The 24,055-nt window shown below is 35.8% G+C and overlaps 1 protein-coding gene across 8 annotated transcripts in view; it reads right to left on the bottom strand.

Annotated features, from left to right (window-relative positions):
- Positions 1–6,038: 6,038 nt before the first annotated feature.
- Positions 6,039–24,055, bottom strand: part of LOC115449428 (potassium voltage-gated channel protein Shaker) — a 329,332-nt gene continuing 311,315 nt past the window's right edge. For 3 of the 8 annotated variants that reach the window (XR_005113202.1, XR_005113199.1, XR_005113201.1), the window contains 6 exons: positions 23,579–23,708; positions 21,784–21,989; positions 19,590–19,813; positions 18,895–19,069; positions 13,986–14,030; positions 6,039–10,419 (listed from right to left, as the gene is read on the bottom strand). Coding sequence is in view for 4 of the 8 variants with exons in the window: in XM_037443933.1 (XP_037299830.1) it covers positions 18,902–19,069; positions 19,590–19,813; positions 21,784–21,989; positions 23,579–23,708 (728 nt within the window). In the remaining 4 variants the exon portion in view is untranslated. Of the gene's footprint in view, positions 10,420–13,985; positions 14,031–18,894; positions 19,070–19,589; positions 19,814–21,067; positions 21,547–21,783; positions 21,990–23,578; positions 23,709–23,805; positions 23,936–24,055 lie in introns of those variants that run through there. The other 5 variants (XR_005113200.1, XM_037443933.1, XM_037443934.1 and 2 more) reach the window with 5 other exon arrangements.

Genomic DNA, 24,055 nt, shown 5'->3' with positions numbered 1-24,055 from the left:
CTGGCTTTACACGAATATATGGAATAATGATAATTATAAATGTTAACATGCCTTTTGATATTTTTAATGTTTTAATAAGTAAATGTGTTTTATTGGAACACAAACTTATAGTGATACTATACGGACAGACGTGTGTTAAAATCCTTCAATTGACAATATAATATAATTTTCGAGACTTAGTGAAAAATCCTCAGCCGTTCCACTCTATTCTTTGGCAATTTATTTAGTGGTCCATTATATAATAATCGTAACGAGCGTATGGGCCGTGTAATATAGCAACATCGGAACAGTTCCTCCACAAACGTTATCAGAAAATATTTTTATATCCAAAACCACGTCTCTACTGAGACATAATAGCACTCCAATAAGCGCGATATAAGATCATGTCATACGACATTTGCATGCCAGCCGAATTGCCAGCCACCGTTTGGTAAATAAATGGCTTTAATCTACCGTGTGAGCAAATTAATGTATAGGCTATTTCTAAAGGCTTCAACATTCATGTTGATACCGTGATGCGACCTACAAGCGAGCGTGATCGTGATGTGTTGTCATTAATCTCTTAATATTTACACTGACATCCACCTTGATTTAGTAATAATCAATAACTGAGTATTTATTTTTAGTGAGAATTAAAATAACAGATTGCTGACAATTTGTTAAAAATGTACATTTACTTGTATTTGGGTTTCATATTAAATCGTTTTTTTTACATTAAGAACTGCATGTGTTACTCAGGACTGAAAAAAACACCGGTGAGGTTTAATAACTAATACCTATGCGTTCTTACAGTTATTTGCTCTCTCCCTTTTTCACCTTTTCTATCAGAACCAATTACACTAATTCTAGATACCTATCAAACTCGAATGCCCGACTTAGAAATAAAACCAAGATTCTCATTTAAAATGTGCTTTACTTATAATAAAAAAAAATGATTTTAAATGCTGCATAGTAATTTATAACGTAATTCTAAAAATATTGACTTCATTGGCGGCAATTTTTTGTGTTTTGACAAATCGATAATGGATGTCGATGTTTTTAGTCCGAAAGTCACAGCTCGCTCGCAGTTTATATTAATAAACAAAAATAGCATTATGAAAACTATTTAATTCAACGTTAAGAGGAATATTGTGGATTATACATATTATAATATAGACGTACTAACGTGCGTACGCTGTCGTTGTAAAGGACCTTTGGTTTGATGAAACCCGAAACCGACTCGTGCGCCTGTTGATTTAATTGATATTATATTATAATTATAGAAACTGTTATAACCGTGTAGGCAGTAAAGATTATGGAATCGAAATTTTTATACGGTGTAAGATTCAAGAAAACTTTAATGATTTTATAAGGAGTTATTATCGATAATTAGAGTAGATATTTAAATATTGTTGTTATTACCTACCTATTTCGCTTCCACATTTCCATAAGACGTTATAATAAATATAGAAATTGTATATTGATTACTATGAGAGTCTACACGAGCGATGGGACCCAGCTGTTTAGCAAAACTTGGAATCAAAAATCGGCAAAAAATCACTTCTAAAAATGTGTACTTGGCCAATCAAAGTTACCTTATTTTTACGGTAAAGGAGCTAAAAACGGCATTTTCGAATCATTACACCCTATTCATCTAATAATACTGGATGGATAAGAATATATTTAAATTATCGCGAAAAATTCTGATTATTTCATAAGATCTCATCGTTTTTTATCCGTTAGTATACTAGTCGAAAAGCCCTTAATATTATTATATCTTAATTTTAGATATTGTTAGAGGATAACGTATTTTATGTTCTAAAGACTCCCTCCATGTATAACTTACTTTACATGATCGAATAAAATATACACATAATACACAACATGTATTGTTATATAATTATAAAATGATATATATTATAAGCTCGTAGCTAGCGTAATACAAGTGTATATGTGTTCGTGATCAATTTAACCAATTTAATGAATCAATTCTATCAAGCAAAATAGCCGGACTTTACATGGACATCTAAAAGAAAAGATTTAAAAAATTTGTGAATTTGGAAAACATTAAAATATTATTATTAAGTACCAAAGTTTGTCAGTTCCAATTAGCGTACGGCAATAAAATTGTGAGTTTTTATATTCGGTATACATAAAATATGTATATATGAACACGTTTCGACCTGGACGGAGAGGGGGCAAGTGATACATACGATAAATTATTATACCTATCAATAAATAATATGAGTGTTGCCCATTCTATACTTTTTCTAAACAATGAAACTAATATAACAGCTCTCATTTGCGTGCGTACTGGCACTGTATGTCTACATAAGAAATGTAAAATAAATTTCAACCACTTTATAATTGATTACAATATTTTTGGATTAACTAGAAAAATAATATAGAACAAAGCTATACAACTGAATAGTTGGTCTGTTACCATGTAGAGATGATTGTTATATTTAGTAGTTCCAATATATATATTTAGTTCATGTAACTCAGAAACTAGTGTAATGTAAGTAATTGAATTAATGTATGTAAAATATTTTTTAAATCAGAGAATAAACAAGGTCCAGTACGTCGAATCTATCTGTGAATATTGTCGAGTCGAGTTGGGTGATAATAATAGCTTGGATTTATCAGAATTCATACTTTGCATTTGATGTATTAGTAAAGGTGCCATACGGAAAGGAAAAATTGACAAAACACGTGTATCATGAATTAAGAACTATAATCTATGACATAGTTGATCTATGGATCGGGCAGTCAGTTAAAAGTTTGTGATAATATTTTGCGAACTTAGAGACGATAATTAAATTTTATTTCACATTCCTTAGTAGTCGGATATATAGTTAAGTATATACTTAGTCAATCTATATGACAAGGGGTTCGAAGTGTGAAGCTCAATGTAAAGTGTAAAGTAGCGATCGAGTAAAACCTACTAAACGACATATCCTCCCAATAGATATTGAAAGGTCCCATCTTAGGTTTCGGAGTTCACGCAAACACAGGGCCACAGCGCCTCAGCGCCTCAGTCGATTATATCAAGCAATATATTATAAACGTAAATTCCACAAACGGACCGCATGTACCACACACCGCTAAGTTTTGCAGATATCACCTAACTATAAATCTTAAAACAAATCGAATTTTACAGATAAAATTATCGATAACCTTTGCATCCTACGAACCATATTAAATATAGTCGTAACGGACTTACTCAGACTTCTTAATTAAATTTAAAAAATTTCCAACTCCATCCTAACTACGAGATTGATATTACACAAGTAAATAGAAAAACGTGATTCCTTAGCGAAATCTATGTGGCTTCTATCTAAGACAATGTCACATCGTTAGGATAAGGATAAAATTAAATTAGGTAGAATATTGTACGGAGTGGCATTAAATGAAACACATTGCTGAATGCACCGGGCCCGTGTCATCGCCTCTATTGGGTACATTACACTACGTACGATAAAAACTAATAATACTGAGCGAAAATCATAATACGCCCGTGTAGACGGCGTTACTACAATTTTGGCCAACATGAGTAATTCACAAATACTTCTAATATGCAATCGTGTCTGCGAAAATTGACAGTTGACGGGGCATAGACTACTATTCTCCGTACGTATCGACGTGACAGCGAAAGGGCCAGGCGGCGCACGACAGCGCCAGACGACGCGCGCGCCTGTCGTCCGTGCGGGCAGCATGAGCTTCCGTGCGGTCGTGCAGCGCCATGGGCCGCCCGCCCTAATAGGCGGAACGCACTTTCCTTTTAGTACGCGACGCATCCCAAATAGCTGCAAATTGGATCACTGCTGTCATTCGCACACCTATGATTGTACCAAATATTAATATACGGTGCTCTATTTCGTTGTGTAGGTATATAATCAATATTATTTGCAGCTACTCAGTACACTACAGTACAGATCGATACATGATATAATTCTTGTGGCATTGGGAAATGCATGCACCATTTGATACAGAGCGTATTAGTTAGTCACATAATATACCGATACATACGACACATTGGCGATTACATTACAAGCTGTATTTACGACGGAAACCAGTTCCACACATTTAGAGACCTTAATGTAGATATACAAGTGAAAGGATTTGAACGTACGACAGCGCATGGGCGTGGCCTGCACAGGCTTTTGTTTTTGTAAGTGTTTACGGCATTATTGGTTATTAGCCTGCCCACTGCCCATTTTCATTTACCTCTCCTTAACTTGGTGACTAAGGCAATTACACATAAATTTTGTGCAACAATGTATATAGGTCGACCAGACTTTTAATGAACGTAAGTAATTTGTGGCAATTGACGGTGGACGATACTGAATGTTCAGTTTTTCATAAAACTTATATTATTCGAAAAAAAAGATTAGTTAGGTTTAACCAAGTTCCTAAAGCTAGATATCACTTATATCTCCAAAGAAAAAAATGTATAAATAAAACAGGGAGTTTTAATGTGTCTTATAAGATATGAAAAGTATTTATTACAAAGAAATAAGACTAAGTATGTCTTGAATGTTTCATCTTCTATTACAATTCATGTCAATAAAATAAATCAAGTATTAGAATACCTTATCATTCATCATCACACACGAAAGTAGGGTACCACTAAATACTGAATTTGATCAAAGCAAATTTATGTTAATTTTGACATTTCACAAGACGGCGGGCGTTACTTCCGATTTTGGCCATGTTAATTAACTTCCTTGTTGGCCAATATTGTCACCATAAGTTGTGGGAGACGGGCAATGAAATAGGTATAATACGTGCACTGTCATAGTTCATAACCTTTCGTTACATCGCGACACAGACATACATAGACTAATATCGACAGTACGTACACACTCATTACGATGTGCTGGATTGTTTTATTTATATTACAAACTAACATATAACACCAACAGTGAACTAATACCAAGCCTTAATTACTGTTATACACCTTGCGGACGTAATAGGGTATTTTATTGATGTAGGCTGAGAACGTCGAAAAACGAAACGAAGTGCCTACTTAACGAAATTTGACACAGGCATTGAATAATTATATTAACGTTTAGATAGTTTGGTCAAGGGTATAATATATTTCACTTATTACATTGCTTTTACCAAGATGAAACTGCAGGTAATATGGCATATAGACTATGTTTTCGAGTTTCGTTTCCAATTTTAACAGTAATGCCTAATCTGATAAGGTAGCGTTATATCGGCGTGTATGTGCAAATTAAAATTAAGTTTTTTAACAATAGCACAACAATAAATTATATTATTAAAAAGGAATTTCCAGGTAATATTAACTTGCAGTAATCGAATAAAAAGAAAATAACAAAAATAGGCATTTTTCTCTAGGGACGTTTTACAGAACTAATTTTTTCTGGAACTTAAAATCCTAATATTAAGCTTATAATTTAATATAGTTATGTAGTGAGGCATCAGTTAGTGTTTGGCATTTTATAAATGCCTTGAGTCAGATCACATCATTCGTTACAGAGATGTTATTTAGTGTTACAAAGCCGCACTATAGTGATTTTGTGAGGAAGTTGCTCTGTGGGGTAAAGATCTAAAATATAATAATATTATCAACATTAGAACAAAATTTCTAAACAAAGGCTAGTTATTAAATATTTTTTTATTATTTCTTCCTCTCTCATCTAAATGCATTTAAATTACAATGGTATAGTCAAATAATTCTGTGTACAAGAGTAACAATAATCATCACAATCGCTTAGGGGCAGCGGGTCATTTCGACCTATGTCGATTCTTCATCTAGTGAAGAACAATCAGACGGGCCCAAAACATTCGCTCATTTCCAATCCGATTAGATCACTCGGAATGTGATCATAAGCGATGGTAAATGAGTCCAGAAGCCACACTAAACGATCCAGAGGCCAATTTTGTACACAGACTTGCTTTGATTTCACAAAACATAACATTTCGGAACATACTTTAGAGAACTGACAAAAAAGATAAAACGCCTTTTGGTCTAAATATAAATAATTAACATGTTAACTTTATCGACGACCACAAATACCCTATTCATTTCCTTTTATTTATAATCTATAAGTATAACAGACACAGAGTTTGTGGACTGGAAATACAATAGCATGGGAGCAGCAGGCGGCAGTCCTACTTAAATCAAATAATTAGGTAGAAACGTTCTGTTCCCAAACAGTATCTGATAAAAAATATTTACGTTAAATTTAACCGACCTCAGTCCACGCTGTGCTATTGTATGACCATTGTCTATATCTTCCTACATGGTGTTATACTAATAGAATATTAACATGACTAGAAACTGGTGATTTCAATAAAATAAAATAATTACATAATATATCATACAAAAACGTTATAAAAGAATATAAGAATAAATTAAAATCTAAGAAAATTAATGTAAGTCGTGTAGAAAAAACAATGAAAATACATTTTTTTGCTATTTTCTGTTTTGTTTTAGCGACAGACATAATATATTACATGAAATGCCAACGTCTTCGTCATATACCCTACAAATGCATTGAATTTTCCGATAGTACAATACACACAACTTACAACATGACTACTGGATTAATAAGAAAGTCTTGACTTTTTAGGATACAGTCCACATTTATACTTATGTCTTCGGCTGCTCAAGTCCTGACACTGTCCATTTTACTTTTCAACTGTCTTAACTGTTTCAAGAAACTGTCAAAGAGTGTTCATTGTTTCACTAAATTAACATACCTAGGTCCGTTTTGCCATAACTATGTTTTGCACTGTACTATCGAAATGTAGTCATACCATAAAACCATCCAACAGGACCCGCGTGCTTAACCATATCGTCAAACTAACACTTTCTTTGTTTGCTTTAATATATAACATTGACACTTAATATATTCCAGCAACAGCCTCGGCCACTGTCTCGCTATGATCACATAAAATGTAACGACACACGATCTACTAGATGCTGTACAATTAACATAACATCGATTATAATTTTACCATCGTTATAGTGACAAATTAAATAACTACATAAATATGTGATATTTTTTACATATTGAGCAGTGATTACGTTCTATTCAGATTATTCCACAGCTATGTTTAACTTTAAGTATTCATTGTTTTAATTACATCATTTTCCTCATTATCTCATTTTAGGCGACACATCAAGAAACATTTAAGATTTAAACAACTTGGCAAATAATTCTAAATCTAAACTAATTGACCGATTCCATTGATATATTCGTTAGACTTTTTGAAAAACACTAGTAAATATTACGTTACAAGTAAGAATCAGCATAGACCACCTTGGCAGCTACATAAAGACAACATCTAACGCCAGTGCGCCACCCTAGGGATTGCAGTTGGTACTCGCGTTGGCCGTGTAGGTATTTGGTTGAGGCGCTATCCTCAGCAAAGCGGAGCGCTTATCGCATTTTATAAGTTATTCGAAATTTATAATACTTACAAAAAGAAAAAAATATATCATCATATTTCTACAATATGTTCCTTACTTTGTTTAAAAAATATATTTTTTTCTATAATTTTATAACGAAAATGCGAATAAAATTGTTGATTCCGTACATCTCCTCCGAAAGTATACATTTTATTTCAAACCAACATTAGGTAGACAATTGAATTAGAAAATATTGGTAGTTTGAAGTTTCAAATAGACCTGATTTTTTAAGAAATTATAAGTAAACCTTTGCATATTTTCGTCAGTAACTTGCGTACTAAACAAATGTACGAACGAACGAATTGCTTGGGACGGGCTTGAATTGTGTTCGTGTATGTACGTCTTTATGATGGCCCTATTCGCTCAAATACTCAATTAAATAACATAAGTCTTACAGTGAGGGACATTTGCTAAAAATTACATACGGGTGCGTTTTTTTTATACAGTGACCGTTTCGTGAATACCAGTCTATGTGGCGAATATGTAATCTTTTAATGTTATTGACAAAATAATACCATAGTTATTGAGATCATACTGGGTATGTAAACCGGAATATTGTTTTGATTAATCGAAATTAATTTGCTATTGCGAAATGTTTATTATTGAAATAGTCACCGTGATAATATACTTTTTTGTATTTATTAAAAAAGCTATAGTAAACTATTAACATTAACACTAACGGACATTTCAACGCAAAGCAATATCCTGTTATTATGTACATAACCATATATTTATATACACTGACGGATTTATCAGATTATGAGGAATGCTGAGATTGGAAATCACAATTCTTACTGTAAGATTAGAAGTCAAATAATTTTAATTAAATAATAGAACCCTTATGCAAGGTATGTTGTAAGAGGCAAACCAACATTGAACTATTTTACATGAGATGAATGGTTTTTAAAGACCGGAGAGTAAATTAAAATAAGATATGCCTCTTTATTTTTTCGTGCGAAATTAAGAGGTTAAATTAGCTATAAAGGAAAATGCCCAGTAAAAGGGCTAGACTTAAACGCTACGAATAGTATAATTACAAACTACACTACATTAATTACGTAGGGCATAAATATAATTAATGTCTTTTCACCTAGATGTATTAAACGCTATGACATGTTTTGTAATGATATGAAGTCATTAGGTATCGGATGTAATATCTACATCTAATATATACGTAACAAATCAAATTTACACAACAAAGTTACGAATAACTGGCCACGGTGACCGGCTTAATGCATGTTCTACTTTTGTATATTAGATATTAGCATTTTAATTATAATTATTTTGACTTTATTACTGAAATTCTATCTTAAAATTGTTTATCAGTGTCGAAGCAAAACCGTGAGAGTTTTAAGTATAGTTATCTATTCAAGGTTTTTGAGCTATAACTTGTTTATGTTGAACATTAATAGAGATGCAAGTGACGCTAGTCACCGGCCTCATACACAATCATCGATTAATTCTTACTAGATATGTTTAAATGATAAAATTTTAAGCTAAATAATTCGCAATAGCCGAAAATATAATTTTCCATACAGCAGACACGCGTAATCTTATTTACGTACACACGGAAACTTTCCTATCCAACACACTTGTATATATTATTGTCGCCATCGGTATTAAGAATAGTAATGATTACCTTTTGTAGATTTTAAAAGTAATCAAAGATGGAAAAATTTCTCATTACGAGATAATTGCAAAAAATTAATACACAACTTGTCGGAGATCAATCACCGAACACCTGCTTTTGATTGACGTCACCGTGTGTAGTCACAACCATTCCTTGATTTTACCTTACAGTCAATCAACATCGATAAATTAATTAAGTTCAAAATAACATTAATGACGATTCTATAAAACCCCGTTCGGGTGCATACTAAATCCGTTACAATTTCATCTAAACAACTACTATTGACAATGCGATGTGTCGCCGAGACTGTTGCACGGTTCCACGAGAACAGGTAAGGTCGAGGGGCATTGGACGTACTGTATACAGAACGATTACATCATATTAATAATGTCCCACGCACATCATACAAAGTAAATAACTTATAAACTATTGCACGAGATTGATTCACTTTTTCACTATGAAGTTTTAAATGCCATATCTTCACCGAGACTGCACATCATACGACGTAAACCAGCTAACGCGTCACATTCAATAACTATGTAATCTGAGCTATTTGAAGTTACGCGCGAAGACTTGTGCGGTGCCGTGCCTTGCGCGCTGCGCTGTACGTGCGCGTGCGCCGTGCAGGCTGGCCGGCCGCAGTACCGGCATCGGTCGGGCAGCTCGGGAGCGGAGCGCTGCACTGTCGAGACTCGCGAGTTGCTGGCCCAAGGACCTGTGTGTGTCACGTCTGGGCAGTGTCTACGGCCGCAGGCGGCAAGGCGGCTTGAGTAGCATGCGGCGCGTGCGCCTCCCGCCGCACTAATTATTTACAATCTATTGTCAAGCTTTCAAGCGACGTCCCCCGCAAACGCAACGAGAACTTCTATAGGCCTATTTTCGATTATTATTTGTCTCGAAGAACCAATCCTAATTATTATTACACGTGTGTCGAAAATGTAGAAAGTGTCTGAAGCAGTAATCAAGCTGTTTCGATAATCAATATTTACAAAATGAGCCAGGGCCGCGGCGGGTTGCGCTCGCAGTACAAGCATATATTTAAAAAGTTTTTTTTTATTTTTTTTTATTTTATATAGTATTCGAAAACACTTGTTTGCTAATTTATCATTATACTCTAACTAACGGGTCGCTTGGAATCTTGTAAGTTAAGCATCTAGTGGTTTTAATATTCACAAATCGGTTTTTGGTGGGGCGGTCGGGGGCCGTGGCGTGTTCGGGTGGTAGTGGCCGTCGAGTAGATCAGGGGGGGATAGGGCGGGGTCGGCGGGGTTGTACAGTGCACGTCACACGTGACAGGGTGGCGGGGAGCGGGCCGGCAGGCGGCCACGCCACACTGCGTGCACGCAGTCGCGCCGGCTCGCCTTATCTGAAAACACCAACGCACCAACATATTACTAGACATTACTGATCGCCCAAACCATGCTTTTGATAATGCATGCGGCTTTCAAGAGCACTAAGCGATTGACCGAAAAACAATAAAACATGCACGCGTGACAACCCTACTAGTCAACTGTAAAAATAGGACTTATATGAATAATATTTTATGTTTTTTACGCATAGCATAAGTAGGAGTCTAGATCACATACATTCGATATTAAAGATACACTTTGAATACTTAGCATTTAAAAAAATAATAATAAGTAACATGAATTTCAGTGCCTGTACTTACTAATGTGCTTTTAGTAATATAGACACGTGTTGTAGACAAATAAATGCGTAAGGTATGTATGTATTTGCATTGGAATTTGATGCCACCCTAATTACGCACCTACCATAAATATACCATGTAACATGTGAAAGGCGACTTAAATTTCTATCGAATAAGTAACATTTTAATCCCAATTTGTTTGATTTAGTTTTATAGTACTTATATCTTATGGTTCATGGTTCAAAGACTTTTAAAACTTTTTGCATTAAATCTATGACTTTAATCCGCAAAGACTAAGATATATTTAGTCAAGTCCTCTATACTCGGAATACAGTAATAAGGAAAGAATTATTGTTCTTTAAAAGAATTATTATTATTTCCTATTGGAAAGAATAAGTGTTTTTGGCAAATATTAAAGAATAATAACTAGATTGCAATTTTCGGATTCGCTAAGGGACTGTATCTTTGGAAAATTTAAGAGGCGTCATAAAACATATGATTTCTATTTTTATTCATACGAAAAACCGTGCAAAAATATCTATAAAAAACACAATAATTCACATTATTTTATTATCTATTTACGGCTGCGATAGATCTAGAAAACATAACTGATGCTACTTTTGAATAACGTAGCTCTTTCGTGGTCATTTTTATAAAAATGGGTTCAGTAGTTTTAGAGTTTGTTGATTACAAACAAACAGAATTTCCCTGTTGTAATGCAAAATTATTAATATATAATAGAAACGTAGTAAATGTCTTAATATACCCTATTATACATACATATAAGTAGACACACTTGGCTAGTTGTATGATTTTAAAAAAATAGTAACGATTTAAGAATCCTATTTTTCATTTTGTTAAGATCATCAAGTTTCCCGACAACAATTAATCGGGGAGGCTGAACTAAAGATACTACGTTAATAATTGGAAAAAAATAATCTAAAATCATGTTAAAAGCCTCAATTCCGAAATTGTATTATAAAATATCAGATTATATTATGCATAGACGCGAGCACGTACTTAAATATGTGTAACAATAATACCAGCCCTGCATTATAATATGCTATGCACGAGCCTTGCTTACTATTAAGAATAAAGAAACACGGAATGTTCAGGTACGGGACGCAAACATCAATATAGGGCAGGACGTCTGTGTAACTGTGTCACTACGAATATAGTAAGGAACCGTTCCAAGGCCACCAGGCGCCATAATATCAATGCGTGATGTGCGGTCGAATCGACACGGCGCAGCGCGGCGTGGCGGGACCCGAGGGTGTGCCCGGGATCGATTCCGTGCGACCTCGTGCACTGGGTTACTTGGGGCTTATGCGGCGCGCGGGGCGGCCGTGTGACGTCACGGGCGCGTCGCGGTGCCGCAATCATATTGATCGTCAGCAAGCATCCATTCAAGGTAGTGCATCTATGTGTAGCGACCGCGCTCCTCACCGTGAATGGCCTCCATTCACTTACCGAACATCGCCATCGTTCATATGCGACGTAAAGATTTTATTTAAAATAGCGGCCCTTGCCCCCGTCAGGCTGCGCGGCGCTCTCCCACCACCCGACATGCATGCCGATACCTCATGTTGAATAAATAGCATGATATTCTCGGTCAAGTTTCGATATAGCGTGACGTATTGTTTCACAACAAACTTAGGGTGCAGTTCACTCAACTGAGGCTATGCATTGGCAAGGCATTTCAAGGCCGTCTCTGTTGTGTCGACTCTTTTGTTTACATGCATTATGCAGTAAAACTGGATATGATTCTTTGAGAGAGTAACATTTTTTGCGAAATGATAAGATGTATTTGTAATTTCTAATGCAATCGGGGTTTACTACAACCTAATATTTGATATAAAAATATGGTAAAATACTCTACATGTCTCAAAACTCCAGTATTGAAACGTAGACGAGAGATGTTTAGTATAATATGATAATTTTAGTATGCAATCATAGGGGCACATAATTATTATGTAAGAAATTTTCGTCATTTTTTTAAAACGAAACGGGTCTAAGTTTCATTTGTTTTTTTTTTTAATGGTACAACAAAATTATAATCAAACAATTTCATATCCATTGGTATAGAAATTATGGAAGTGATAGCCAAATAAAATAATATTGTTTTATGGTAGAAGTTACTGCAGAAAATCTCCAAATATTTATAAGATATGATAGCATGTATGGAACTGTCTTCCGTCATTTATTAACCGATTTAAATTTGTTTTTTATTTAAAAGATATACTTTCATATTGGTCGTTAGTATTGTTATAAGCCGCTTTGTGGCCATAAGTACCGTATAATTATAAATACCTACTAACAAAAAAAAGAGAAAATAAAAACTTTTTAAATTACTAAAATTAAACCGCCATCACAATCTACTAAAACCAATTATTATTTAATCATGTATACGAGTCAGGTACTCATGTTGAAATTGGTGTCTAATGTTAATTGAAAAATGTTTTCGCATATTTATTCGTGTAGGGTAGCTAGCAATGTTAATTAGTCACCAACTCCAAAATTAGTAACCAGTATAAAAGATAAAATTATTTTTTATTTTTAGTCACTGTTTTCTATGTACCTACACTTTGCATTGCGCGTGCGTTTCCGTTCTCGTTACAGTTCATATTAAAAGCGCCACAATTTAATTAGCATTAAAATATAGTTTTTTTTTTATATTGCATAATATAGAGGAGGTGGCAACTCTAATTTGGTAGTAGATTTTATGAAAAATAAGTGTTCTCAGAGATATTTGAAGATTTACCACTCTGTGTCATAACCGTCATCACAACTTAGTGGATAGTTTTGTAATTTACGAGACGCAGACTTATCTCTTTCTTATGGTCAGTAGCGGAGCACTTAGTACAACGTGGACTCATTCCACTTGATGGCGGTCACAATTAAAGTAACCATAAATATTGTTTGCTATAAGCCCGATCAAAAACGAAACGGTAGTTTTTAGTTTAAGGTTAAAAGAGTTCTTTTAATAATACATTAATACAAATGAGAGATCTTCTATAAGGACGATAGCAGTACAACAAAATATGTGATTAAAATAATCATCTGTACTTATTGAAATGTTTTACATGTAGTATAATTTGACAAACGTAGTTATTGCTATCGTTTTCTATAAAAGATTCTCCTTCTCACGAGCTTCCATTCTAGGGCTTCCACAAAACACTCACACGTACATAAACTAAAACATAAATGGCGTAAAGTTATAAAATTGAACATTCACTTTTACTACGAAGGATGGGGACTGATTTCCCAGAGAATTAACGACTTACCAGGTGTTTACGGCTGCCTCCGCAGACCGCTTTCCGTTTCTTGGCCTATCATAGATTCATTAAACATTATTGAGGTAATTTTTAGACAATTATATACTCATACTGTTTTAATACAAACACCACGCCGTCCATCCCAGAAGCTGTGCGCAAAAATAAAGTGTTGTTGTTTTGTTTCCTGTAACATAATTTTCCAACATTCTTGCCAGTTCCGAATGTTAAATTATTCAATGTAGCTTTTGGGATGCCCTAATTTATTCGTATTGATCTATATTTTTTACTATCTATTATTTGTTTATTGGTTTTAATATTTTTATTTGTGTTCAATGGAGATTATTACAAATATTTTTTTTTATTACATAAACGACACCACGTATAGTATAGGTTCATCAAGGCTTCTTATAAGCATTGTCACGAAATTTAAAAGTACTTATGAAGAAGTTGTACAAAAAAATATATCGACCTATGAAAGTTGCAGTGTCATCGTTGTGGAAATGCAGTACAAGTATTTGTCGCGACTTGAGAGCTCTGTTACGTGCCACTGTATAACTAGGCACCAAGTATTCGTGATGGAATAACTCTTTTATAACAAAGAAATTATATTCCATAAAAAAATATTACAGTAAGATTAAAAACTTAGCAAATGCCGTCGCTCCTCGACAGAGCGGGCCTTAATGGTTCGTACTTACGGCAAAGCAGTTTCTTTATGTACATTTCAAAATATTAAACATTTTACTTTGTGTAGGAACACTGGCTTTATTAGTTTAACTTATGTCTATGTTTTACTAAAGAGTAAATTTATTGCATAAAGAGGATATTAGTAGAAAATGACTTGTAGGTTAGACGATTTGTAACTTATTGGTAAAATAGAATGGGAAATGGGAATTGGTAAAATTGAAATTTTCATCAATAATTATGATTTAAAATCGTGATTCTGAAAACCTTAGTTATATTTGAAAATATAAGGAGATATAGAAAGTAGATATACTCTAATTTTTAACGCTGAGGTGTACAATATAGCTGGTCATTGCAGAGGTACCTACTTTAGTCACCTGTTTTCAGAAACAATAAATAATGTTTCTAGTTCACTTCTACAATGCCTGTAATAATATACAGTAATTAAATACTTATATAGGATTTAGAAAGAGAACGTTTCAAATTTAAAAGTACGGAACAATGCTGTGATAATAAGCCTGTTACTCAGGTCTTTCAGTATTACAGACTTCGCAATGCGTAGGTATAACCTCAGATATAGCGGCACTGCGATTGGCTAATATTGAGATGCAACTTTACTTCAGTTGGTTTTCAGATAAACAACTCATGATAGAGGCAAGGAAAACTATGAAACTGCATACGTTATGCGCTGGGGCGCACTATTCGTCCTCATGTATTGTATGTCAATACGGAAGTGAGGAATATACTATAAATATTGGAGAGGAAGTCAAGGACCTGTGAATGTTTGGTATGGCCGTGGCGTAATATTTCATAAAATCTCGCGTACAGAAAAATATTAACATAGAACCGAGAAAACGCCGAGAGTGGAAGTTCAATTTAGTGAAATCGAATAAATGACCTTTACAAAGAAATGACTCTGAAGCAGTGGCGAAGCGTGAAATTTATTGTAAGGGAACCCGACACAACATATATCTTAACTAAATGCATAAGTGTGGTCTGCAAATCGTTTAAATCATAAAGAGATTTTACGAAAGGTTAACCGACAGGAATCGGGTTATATGGACCCTCCCTCCCTGCACTGAAGTTACACGATTCCACACAGTAGATAGATTGGTGCGGAAGAACTTTTTTATGGAAAAGGCTGTGCAATGATGGAAAAGAGGAAAAGGAATTATTTAAGAGCACTTCATTCCTTCTCCTTCTCACTCTGCTTTCGAGGCAGATAGTTGATTTTTGAGATAATTTCTCAATTTATTTTTCTTTACGGTTCAGAGGCTGGACTGAATCATTTTCCTTTGGCGATTAATATTCAAAACTCCCCTTTCTTATCTGTAACTACGTAACAGTCCCAGGATTTAGGTAAATGTGGCTTGCTTCCAGATTTCAGCGGCAACAGTTACAATGAAAGACGCCCTCAACAGCACGAACGTTTTGTAATTTGAGGGCTACAATATGAAAATGCGAATAAAATACTAGGGTTGCGAGGATAAAATATAAATGTTATGCTTATATCTTTATGATTTTCATACCGTAATTTGTGGCCTTTTAAGAGCAAATCCTATAGGAGAGCATACTGCATGGAAAGGCAATAGAGAAACCTGCCCTCAACAGATAATATTACCGTGCGTATCATTCGCTTCGGTTTATATACTCGTATTTCTTTTTGGAATGCCTCCTACAGCTTGTTTACAGCTTTAAAGCATTAAAAATGGTAGCTGCATTTATAGATTAAAAGATAATGAAAAAGTAATAGGTTAAGCCTAACAGTACTAATAAAATGCGAACAGCATAATACCATTTTTGAAAAAATAAAGATATCATACAAAAAACTGCTTTGGCGTGTTTTAGTACTTCGTTGATTGTACTCGTATAGCAATGGCGAAAGGTGAGATTCTTCGAAAGGGAACCAGACACAACATATTGGTTCTAATATGCACGAAGGGGGACAGCAAATCATTCTAATGATAATTAGATTTCGCATAGTGGGAAGCGGGCAAGAATAGGGTTATATAGAGCCTTTGCCACTTGTCTATAGCTTCATAGTTTGATAGTAAATTTCACTCGATTTTTATATGGTTGTAGGTTTCCGGAACTACCAGAGATTATGTTATTTTTCTCCACCTCGATATTGATCTTGAGAACAAAGAAATAGTTTCACCTCAATTCAAAGCTCGTCACCAGATTTAATTTTTACTTGTGTGTTTTTGTCTTTGGTCTTGAACAAATAAAGTTCATAGAATTTGCAAATAGTATATATATATATATATATATATATATATATATATTTCCGAATGTCTAAACATTTTATCAAGTATCTAATTTCGAAAATTAAGGCACTGCGTCCTAATTTAACATGCTACTCATAGCGATGTACATTAACAATTGTCCATTCTTCATTTAGGTACGTACAATAAATAAATAAATTTTGAAAAATGTTCAATTTTAAACTTTAATGCCAATTGGTTTCTAGAATTATTATGAGAATTAAAGATATAGAAATAATGTGATTACGAAAAACATCTACGGTCTATCATGAATATTTTTTAAATATGTATTATAAAATTGAAAAGCATTCGCGATTAAAGAGAATGCATAGCATGGGTGATTGTATTGTAAACTTGATGATGAAATAGTAAAAAGATATAAAAATACTAATGAAGTGCAATGTAGGCAGAAAGCCCAATAATCTTGATCGGCCCCTACCTACACAAATTGCGATGGAATTTGCCAACTTGAAGCAATTTTAGGTAGAGCACTTAATAAAATCAAAAAGTGCATTTATTTAATCTCTTTATAGGTTTCAAAATGTAAGGTGGATCCAGGAACTCTCTGGCAGACAGATTTTTTGTAAACCTTTTCTTAGAACAAATTGCTTTACAAAGGGGTTGCAGTTAATCTATATATATAAAAATGAATCCCTATTTCCCTCGGTCACACCATAACGCGTGAACGGCTGGACCGAAAACTATATTTTTGTTGTTGTTTTTGTTATTGCCAGGAGATGGTTCTTATGAAAGTAAAAATTCAAAAAATTGCGCGGAAGATTAGAAAATTTAAGACAACTTAACGAAAATATTAATTTTATATAACTGTCAATTTTTCGAAATAACTGTCAGCCATTGACAGAATGCGCGCTGCAAATTCATGTTAAGACGGGACAACGTCTGTCGGGTCAACTAGTAATATTATAAATAACAATGCATATATGCACTGCGTCAATAATATAGACCTTTAAGTAAAATCTGGATCCACCGTTAGCTATACGTATACCTAACTAATGCTGAAGTGCCTCGAGTAAAGATTATGCTCAATAAATAATTTACTGAAAGCAAAATGTAAGCCGAAAACGAATAAAAATTACTTTTATACCATCACCTATGTATTGTACGGAACTGGCGTGAATGCGTTTTGATGATAGTGCACGAATTGAAAGCGATATGTTAGAGAGAATCTGTGCTTAGGTATTATTCTCTTTCTATCCGTCTGTAGCACGGCGTGATGTCCATGTATCGTAAAGTTCACATAAATGATCAGCAGGTGAAGTTATACCATTGTTTACTGACATTTATAAAAACGTATACTCTATTATGTCTGATAAGTTAATATTTTTTTAAGACAGTATAAAAATTTACTCGAAGAAGTTTTTTTTACAAATGTTTTAATCTGTAAAGTTGAGTGTTAGAAATAAAATAACATTATTTTTAAAAAAAGTTCTATAAGTAAAAACATTGGTATAGAGGGTCATTTTGACATCGCGTTATTAAATGAAACCACATACTTATAATGAAACCACATACTACTTGGAAATATAATAAATAAGTTACTTGAGCCTTAGATGTAAAATAAAAAAGAGTAAGTTTCGAACAAAATAAATATTAATAAAAAGTGTTTTTAATTTTACGCCCCCCAAAGTCACTACTACTACTCTAAGAGAATTCGTTGCAGCGGCAACATCATACTTTTAGTCAGAAATACACCCACGCACACGCCATATTCGCATTAATCTACAAAATGATAAAAAATTTGAAAAGTAATACCAGGATTTTTCGTGAAAATATTCGTTATTAATGGATGATTTTTGGCACAATGTCTGTAACAGCGCAGACGAGTATGTGGTTTCATTAAGTAACGCAATGTCGAATTGCCCCTGTATGTAAAAGGATTCTGGTACGATAAATTTAAGCCGGTATGACTTCACCCGCATCCCTAGTATGTTTAGGATAGAGTGTGACGTCACCTAATAGTCAGACGTCAGTCTCGATGGCGTCTGCGGCATGGAGGTTATTGACGCGGACGGTACAGGTGGCGCGGCGGCGCTCTCGGCGGGGCGCGGTACCCTCGTGACGCAGCGCTAGCCGCGCCGCCTGCGCTGCCTGCGCCGCCTGCTGCTTCTGCACCTCCGCCTGCTGCAGCTGTGGGGAGCGTTAATAGCTTATAAAATCAATCCATCGATCACTAGGGGTTTGTGCAGAGCGGAATGGGAGCAACGCCTAAAACATTCCAGTTTTGGTACGGTGACAATTGAAGGTATTCGGTCTATATTCGCGGATTTTATATGCGGATATTAGATGCTCATTCTTTGGATGGTGAGAGGCTCTGTCCAAGAGCCGATTCCTGCGAGGGTTCCAGTTGCATGCACTTGCGCACTCCGCGATCTTTAATATTAGGGAGCGAGAGTCGAAAGTGCGGGGTTTTAGTCGGTAGGACGGTTTATACCGGCGAGTCCGGCAGAAATCCGTAAACGGATTTCCCCGTGTTAAAAAGAAGTAGTTTGTGCAGAATTGATGAGTGACGCGTACATGCGACGGGATGGAACAATATGTAGTGGCACTTTCATAATTTAACACATTTTGGGACCCATTGGCGCTGCAATATCTTTTGTTTTAACACATGGAATAATGTTTCAAAAGGGTAATATCTAAACACACTTACATGGTTGAGACGTAAAGCGTCCTGATGCTCCAGAGCGGCTATGTCATCGAAAGCGCCGGCCTCCATAGCCGCTTGTTGTTCTAGTAGCAGGCGCTCTTCCTCGCGCAGCCGCCGCAGATTTTGCTCCAGGTTTGGGTCTGCCATCAGAGCAGTCTCGTCTAGCTCCATCATCTCCGAGGATGAGTCGTCGCTCATCGACGATTTCTTCTGGATCGGTCCTGAAACTGTCATCAGCAGTGTTGCCTTGCATCTGCAACGTGCTGAGGTTACGGAAGTGTGGTGACTTAGTGCTATTTAGAATAAACACATAATGCCCACCACCTACGTAGCCTTACAAATTGATTAACTTTTAGAAATTTTGATAAAATATTTTGGATATTCATGAAAATGGATTGACAATTATAAAATATATACAATCCAATAACTGTTTATAAATTCACTCCCAATATTGGCTAAATCTTCTACACCACAATGCAACCATAGCTAAAACGAAACATTAGCGACTGATGACTAGCCAACCAATAAATAATATGCTTTCAAATTGTATACCTAATTTTATTCATTTAACTAATAATATACCTAACTATCACACACATTAATACTGATTTCAGATTTACTGGCATAAGTACAAAATTAAAAGACTAATATGAAATGTCACAAATCCGTATAATATATCGCAAGTAATCAACAAAAAATAAATATTGATCAAAATGAACTAAAAAGTATTTTATAAGCTAATTTTTACGGATTAAATATATTTTGTAATAAGATTTTGACTTAGTATTTTTGGTAACATATACGTACCGACTAATATTTTGCCATCGTTTGACATATCCGATCGCTATAATACCTTTTGTAAAACCAAATTATTATAGGCCTATTTCTTATAGATGTATTTAATCACAGTGTAATTTGCGACGCTATTTTTTATTTGGTTTTAGTTGTTACATAATAATGTTACCGACAACGAAAAGCCAACTTGCCGTACTAAGTGAATGCATCGCTGTGATCTAAAGCGTGTATTGATTACAAAAATAATAAGCATAACAATAAAAAATCATAAACATAAAGATTAAAACAAAACTTACTTTTTATCCAATACACACGATGGGTTTTCACATCGCTAAAACAGGAAAGCGTGGTCTATTTAATGTAACGGATAACAGTTAAAGCGTTGGAAGCGCCGCGCCGGGGTGGCGTATTCTGAAGTTAGAACCGACACGCGGCGCTTGCGGACTGACACCAATACTTGTAGTAATATGGGCGACTAATAGAAGGGTGTGACTAAACATTTGAATATTCATGCGTCGGCAAGGTAGCGCTTGATTGACAGCATCACAACAAGCCAAACGGACGCGGAGGAGAGGGCGGCCGCCACAGCCGCGATCAGCCTGAATGGCATCTCAACAAACAAAATTTACTGCCAACTGGCGGCTCGTAATCAAGCATTATGATATTTGTGTAAAGCAAACAAATCGTAAAAATAGAAACATTTTGTATTTCTTTGTGATATTGCCGAGAACTGATTCGATCATAGTTTCATAGATGAATTATAAGAAATTAAACGGATTTTGCAAGTTTTGTAACAACATTTGTTACAAATAGCGCAAAACTCGCAACAGAAAAAGTAACCCACGAGATGTATCTGTAAACCGCCCATAATATTTCCGACAAACATAATATTGATATTTTCAAGAAAAAAAATCCCATCCAAACATAACCAGAAAGAAATTAATAACATTATTTTATTATCTTATTTTTTACAGCACTTACTGACTAAAATATTTACACAAGTGAGAGATAAAATAACACAAGGCACTTTTTCGTCTCTTACACGTTAATATCACAATGATCGTCTCTTTCGATAATAATTTATGTCCATATGAAATAAAAGGAACACAAGTGTCATACAGTCAGTGGTCACTGCAGACCTCCTCCTTCTCATCGTCTCTCCCACCTGAAATTACCGAAAATCAACATAAAGGAAACTAATAAAAATAAAAAACAAATAAAACAAAAAGGAACAAAGGAAAAACATGCGGTGAAATTAAATTGGTGAAGCTTTGATCATGCCAATAAAAAGGACGCAACGTTTAACTATGTGACAGTATAATATAATGTAGGACATCTTTTCGACATTCGCTGATGTTTTCGTGCAGACAGTAGGTGAGTTTGTAAGGACAAAGCAACTTACTTAAATACGGCTCCCCCATAGTCCCGGGCAGGTAAGGGCAGCTGGTGACGTGGTTGAAGTTCTGCGACTGCATTTCTTCTTGATCAGTCTCACGATGATAGAAGTAGTTGAAGTTGGACACGATGACGGGCACCGGCAACGCGATGGTGAGCACGCCGGCGATCGCGCACAGCGAGCCCACGATCTTTCCCCACACGCCGACCGGCCTGCGCCGCAAATCACACGATCAAACATACGCACTCCGAATCTGCACAACTGACCCTACATAACGTCAATAAAATCATAAATTATTAATAAAACAAAAATATAATTCGATATAAATAAATTAAAAAATAATATAAAGGCGATTACAATTGTACATGTGTCAAATGTATGTACCCGCACTCTACACGATAACGCCTCGAAGTTTTTTAAAATAAATACCTAATGATATAAAAAAAAAAAACTGGAAAATTGGTTCATAAATTATTTGTCATATTCATACAATCGCAATGCTTACTTGAATCGCAGGCATTACCATTTCATTCATCGCCTTTCATACTCGCCAGCTAGTTACAGATTTTCTGTAACAGCGTTTATCGCTATGCATTACAAGTATTAACGCCAGCGCTGCGCCAAATGCAAGAGGCGGAACACTGGACAAGCACAAGGACCCAACTACACGAGTTGCGCCCGAAGTTATAGCTCTTGTCGGTGCAGCAATTCCATGTAGTGTGATACATTCTGTCCGATAATCCTGCTCTTACATTGGGCACAGCAAAGTTTAAGTGTGTTTAAATTAATAAAAATAACCAGTAATACATAAAGTACATAAATATCTGAACAACAACTAAAACATTGACATCTACATAAGGCTTCCTGCTTACAACGAGGTGAACCGAGTTGTAGTCATGCAGATCCACATTGATTTCTAGGATGTAACTAGGCATACTTCTCTATCGAAAATGGTGTGAAATAATGATGGTAGTGCTTAAACAACAAACAAGCGTCTGAACAACAATTTTACATAGTAGCATACACGTGTAAGAGACACCATAACATCGTCGTACTACATGGGAACACACGAGCCTTGGCCATTCCGGACGGAGAGATGTTCAAACGGATAGAGATACTAATGACAGTGGATACTAGTAGGAAAATTGGGTGTAAAAGCGATAGGACAGGCCCTCTACACGGCGTGTACACGATAGTTGAGTGCGTTTGTGTGGATGACGTTCACCATTTTCGATGAGTTAACGCAACGTGGAGCACGTCGAACGAACAACAACATTGACACACTGTGACAGGGGCACATCCAGTGGTAGGCATAAGCGTCCGAACGTCACATCGCGGGGGCTGCGGTTCTCGATCGCGCGGAGGGAGCGGAAGGAGCGCTCACAAATAAAGCAGTCTCATAACAATACGCTTTGGGACGGGCGATTGTCACACCGACGCCGTGCCGCGCTGCCGCGGTCGCGCGCTCCCGGTGGCTCATTTTACAACACGCTTCCATGTAAAATTGTGGAGGTCCAGGGTATGATCGAAAAAGAATAAAAAAAACAATAAAAAAAGACAACAAGGAACGTTTTCGAACGTGCAATAGTAATTTCTTAAAAAAAAGTGAATTAAAAATCGTGTACGTGATAGGTTTAGTTCCAAGCGAACCAACGGTAAAAATCAAACTGAAGCGTTTATTTAGTTACATGATGCCAAAGAAAATCACTGACGTGTTAAAAATGCCAATGTAAGATATAGGGATAAAATGAAATGACGAGAAGGCAAATATGAAATTTAGGGTGATGTCGCTGTATCATACGTCATGTCTCCGTATCCTACGGTCGTCATTGTCACGACCGCCCACCAAAACGCATCAGGTATGGATTTGAAGAAGCTGTTCTCGCTTCCGGCCTCAGCGAAGTACACCGCGGACGAAAACAGCACCACACCTTTAAGAATAAGCACACACCAACGGAGAATACAGTGCGACATACAGTGGCGGGGAGCATTTGCGAGCGGGCGGGGCGTCGAGCTCGACGGGGTTACCTCATGTCTCCATAGCCGACGGTGGTCATCGTTATGACCGCCCACCAAAAGGCGTCGGGTATTGAGGAAAAATTTGTATCGAGGCAATCTTTATCCGCAAAGAATACGGCGCTGGAGAACACTACCACCCCTGCGAACACAATACACGATGTGCGAGCGGGCCGTGCAGCGACGCGACAGGTCGCAGCCGCCGCTTGCACCACCACCACCTCACTCTGCATGGTAACGGACCATGGGCACCCCTCTTCAT

This window comes from Manduca sexta, chromosome 27, assembly GCF_014839805.1.
Source record: "Manduca sexta isolate Smith_Timp_Sample1 chromosome 27, JHU_Msex_v1.0, whole genome shotgun sequence".
NCBI lineage: Eukaryota > Metazoa > Arthropoda > Insecta > Lepidoptera > Sphingidae > Manduca > Manduca sexta.
This window is presented reverse-complemented; position numbering and strand designations above follow the sequence as displayed.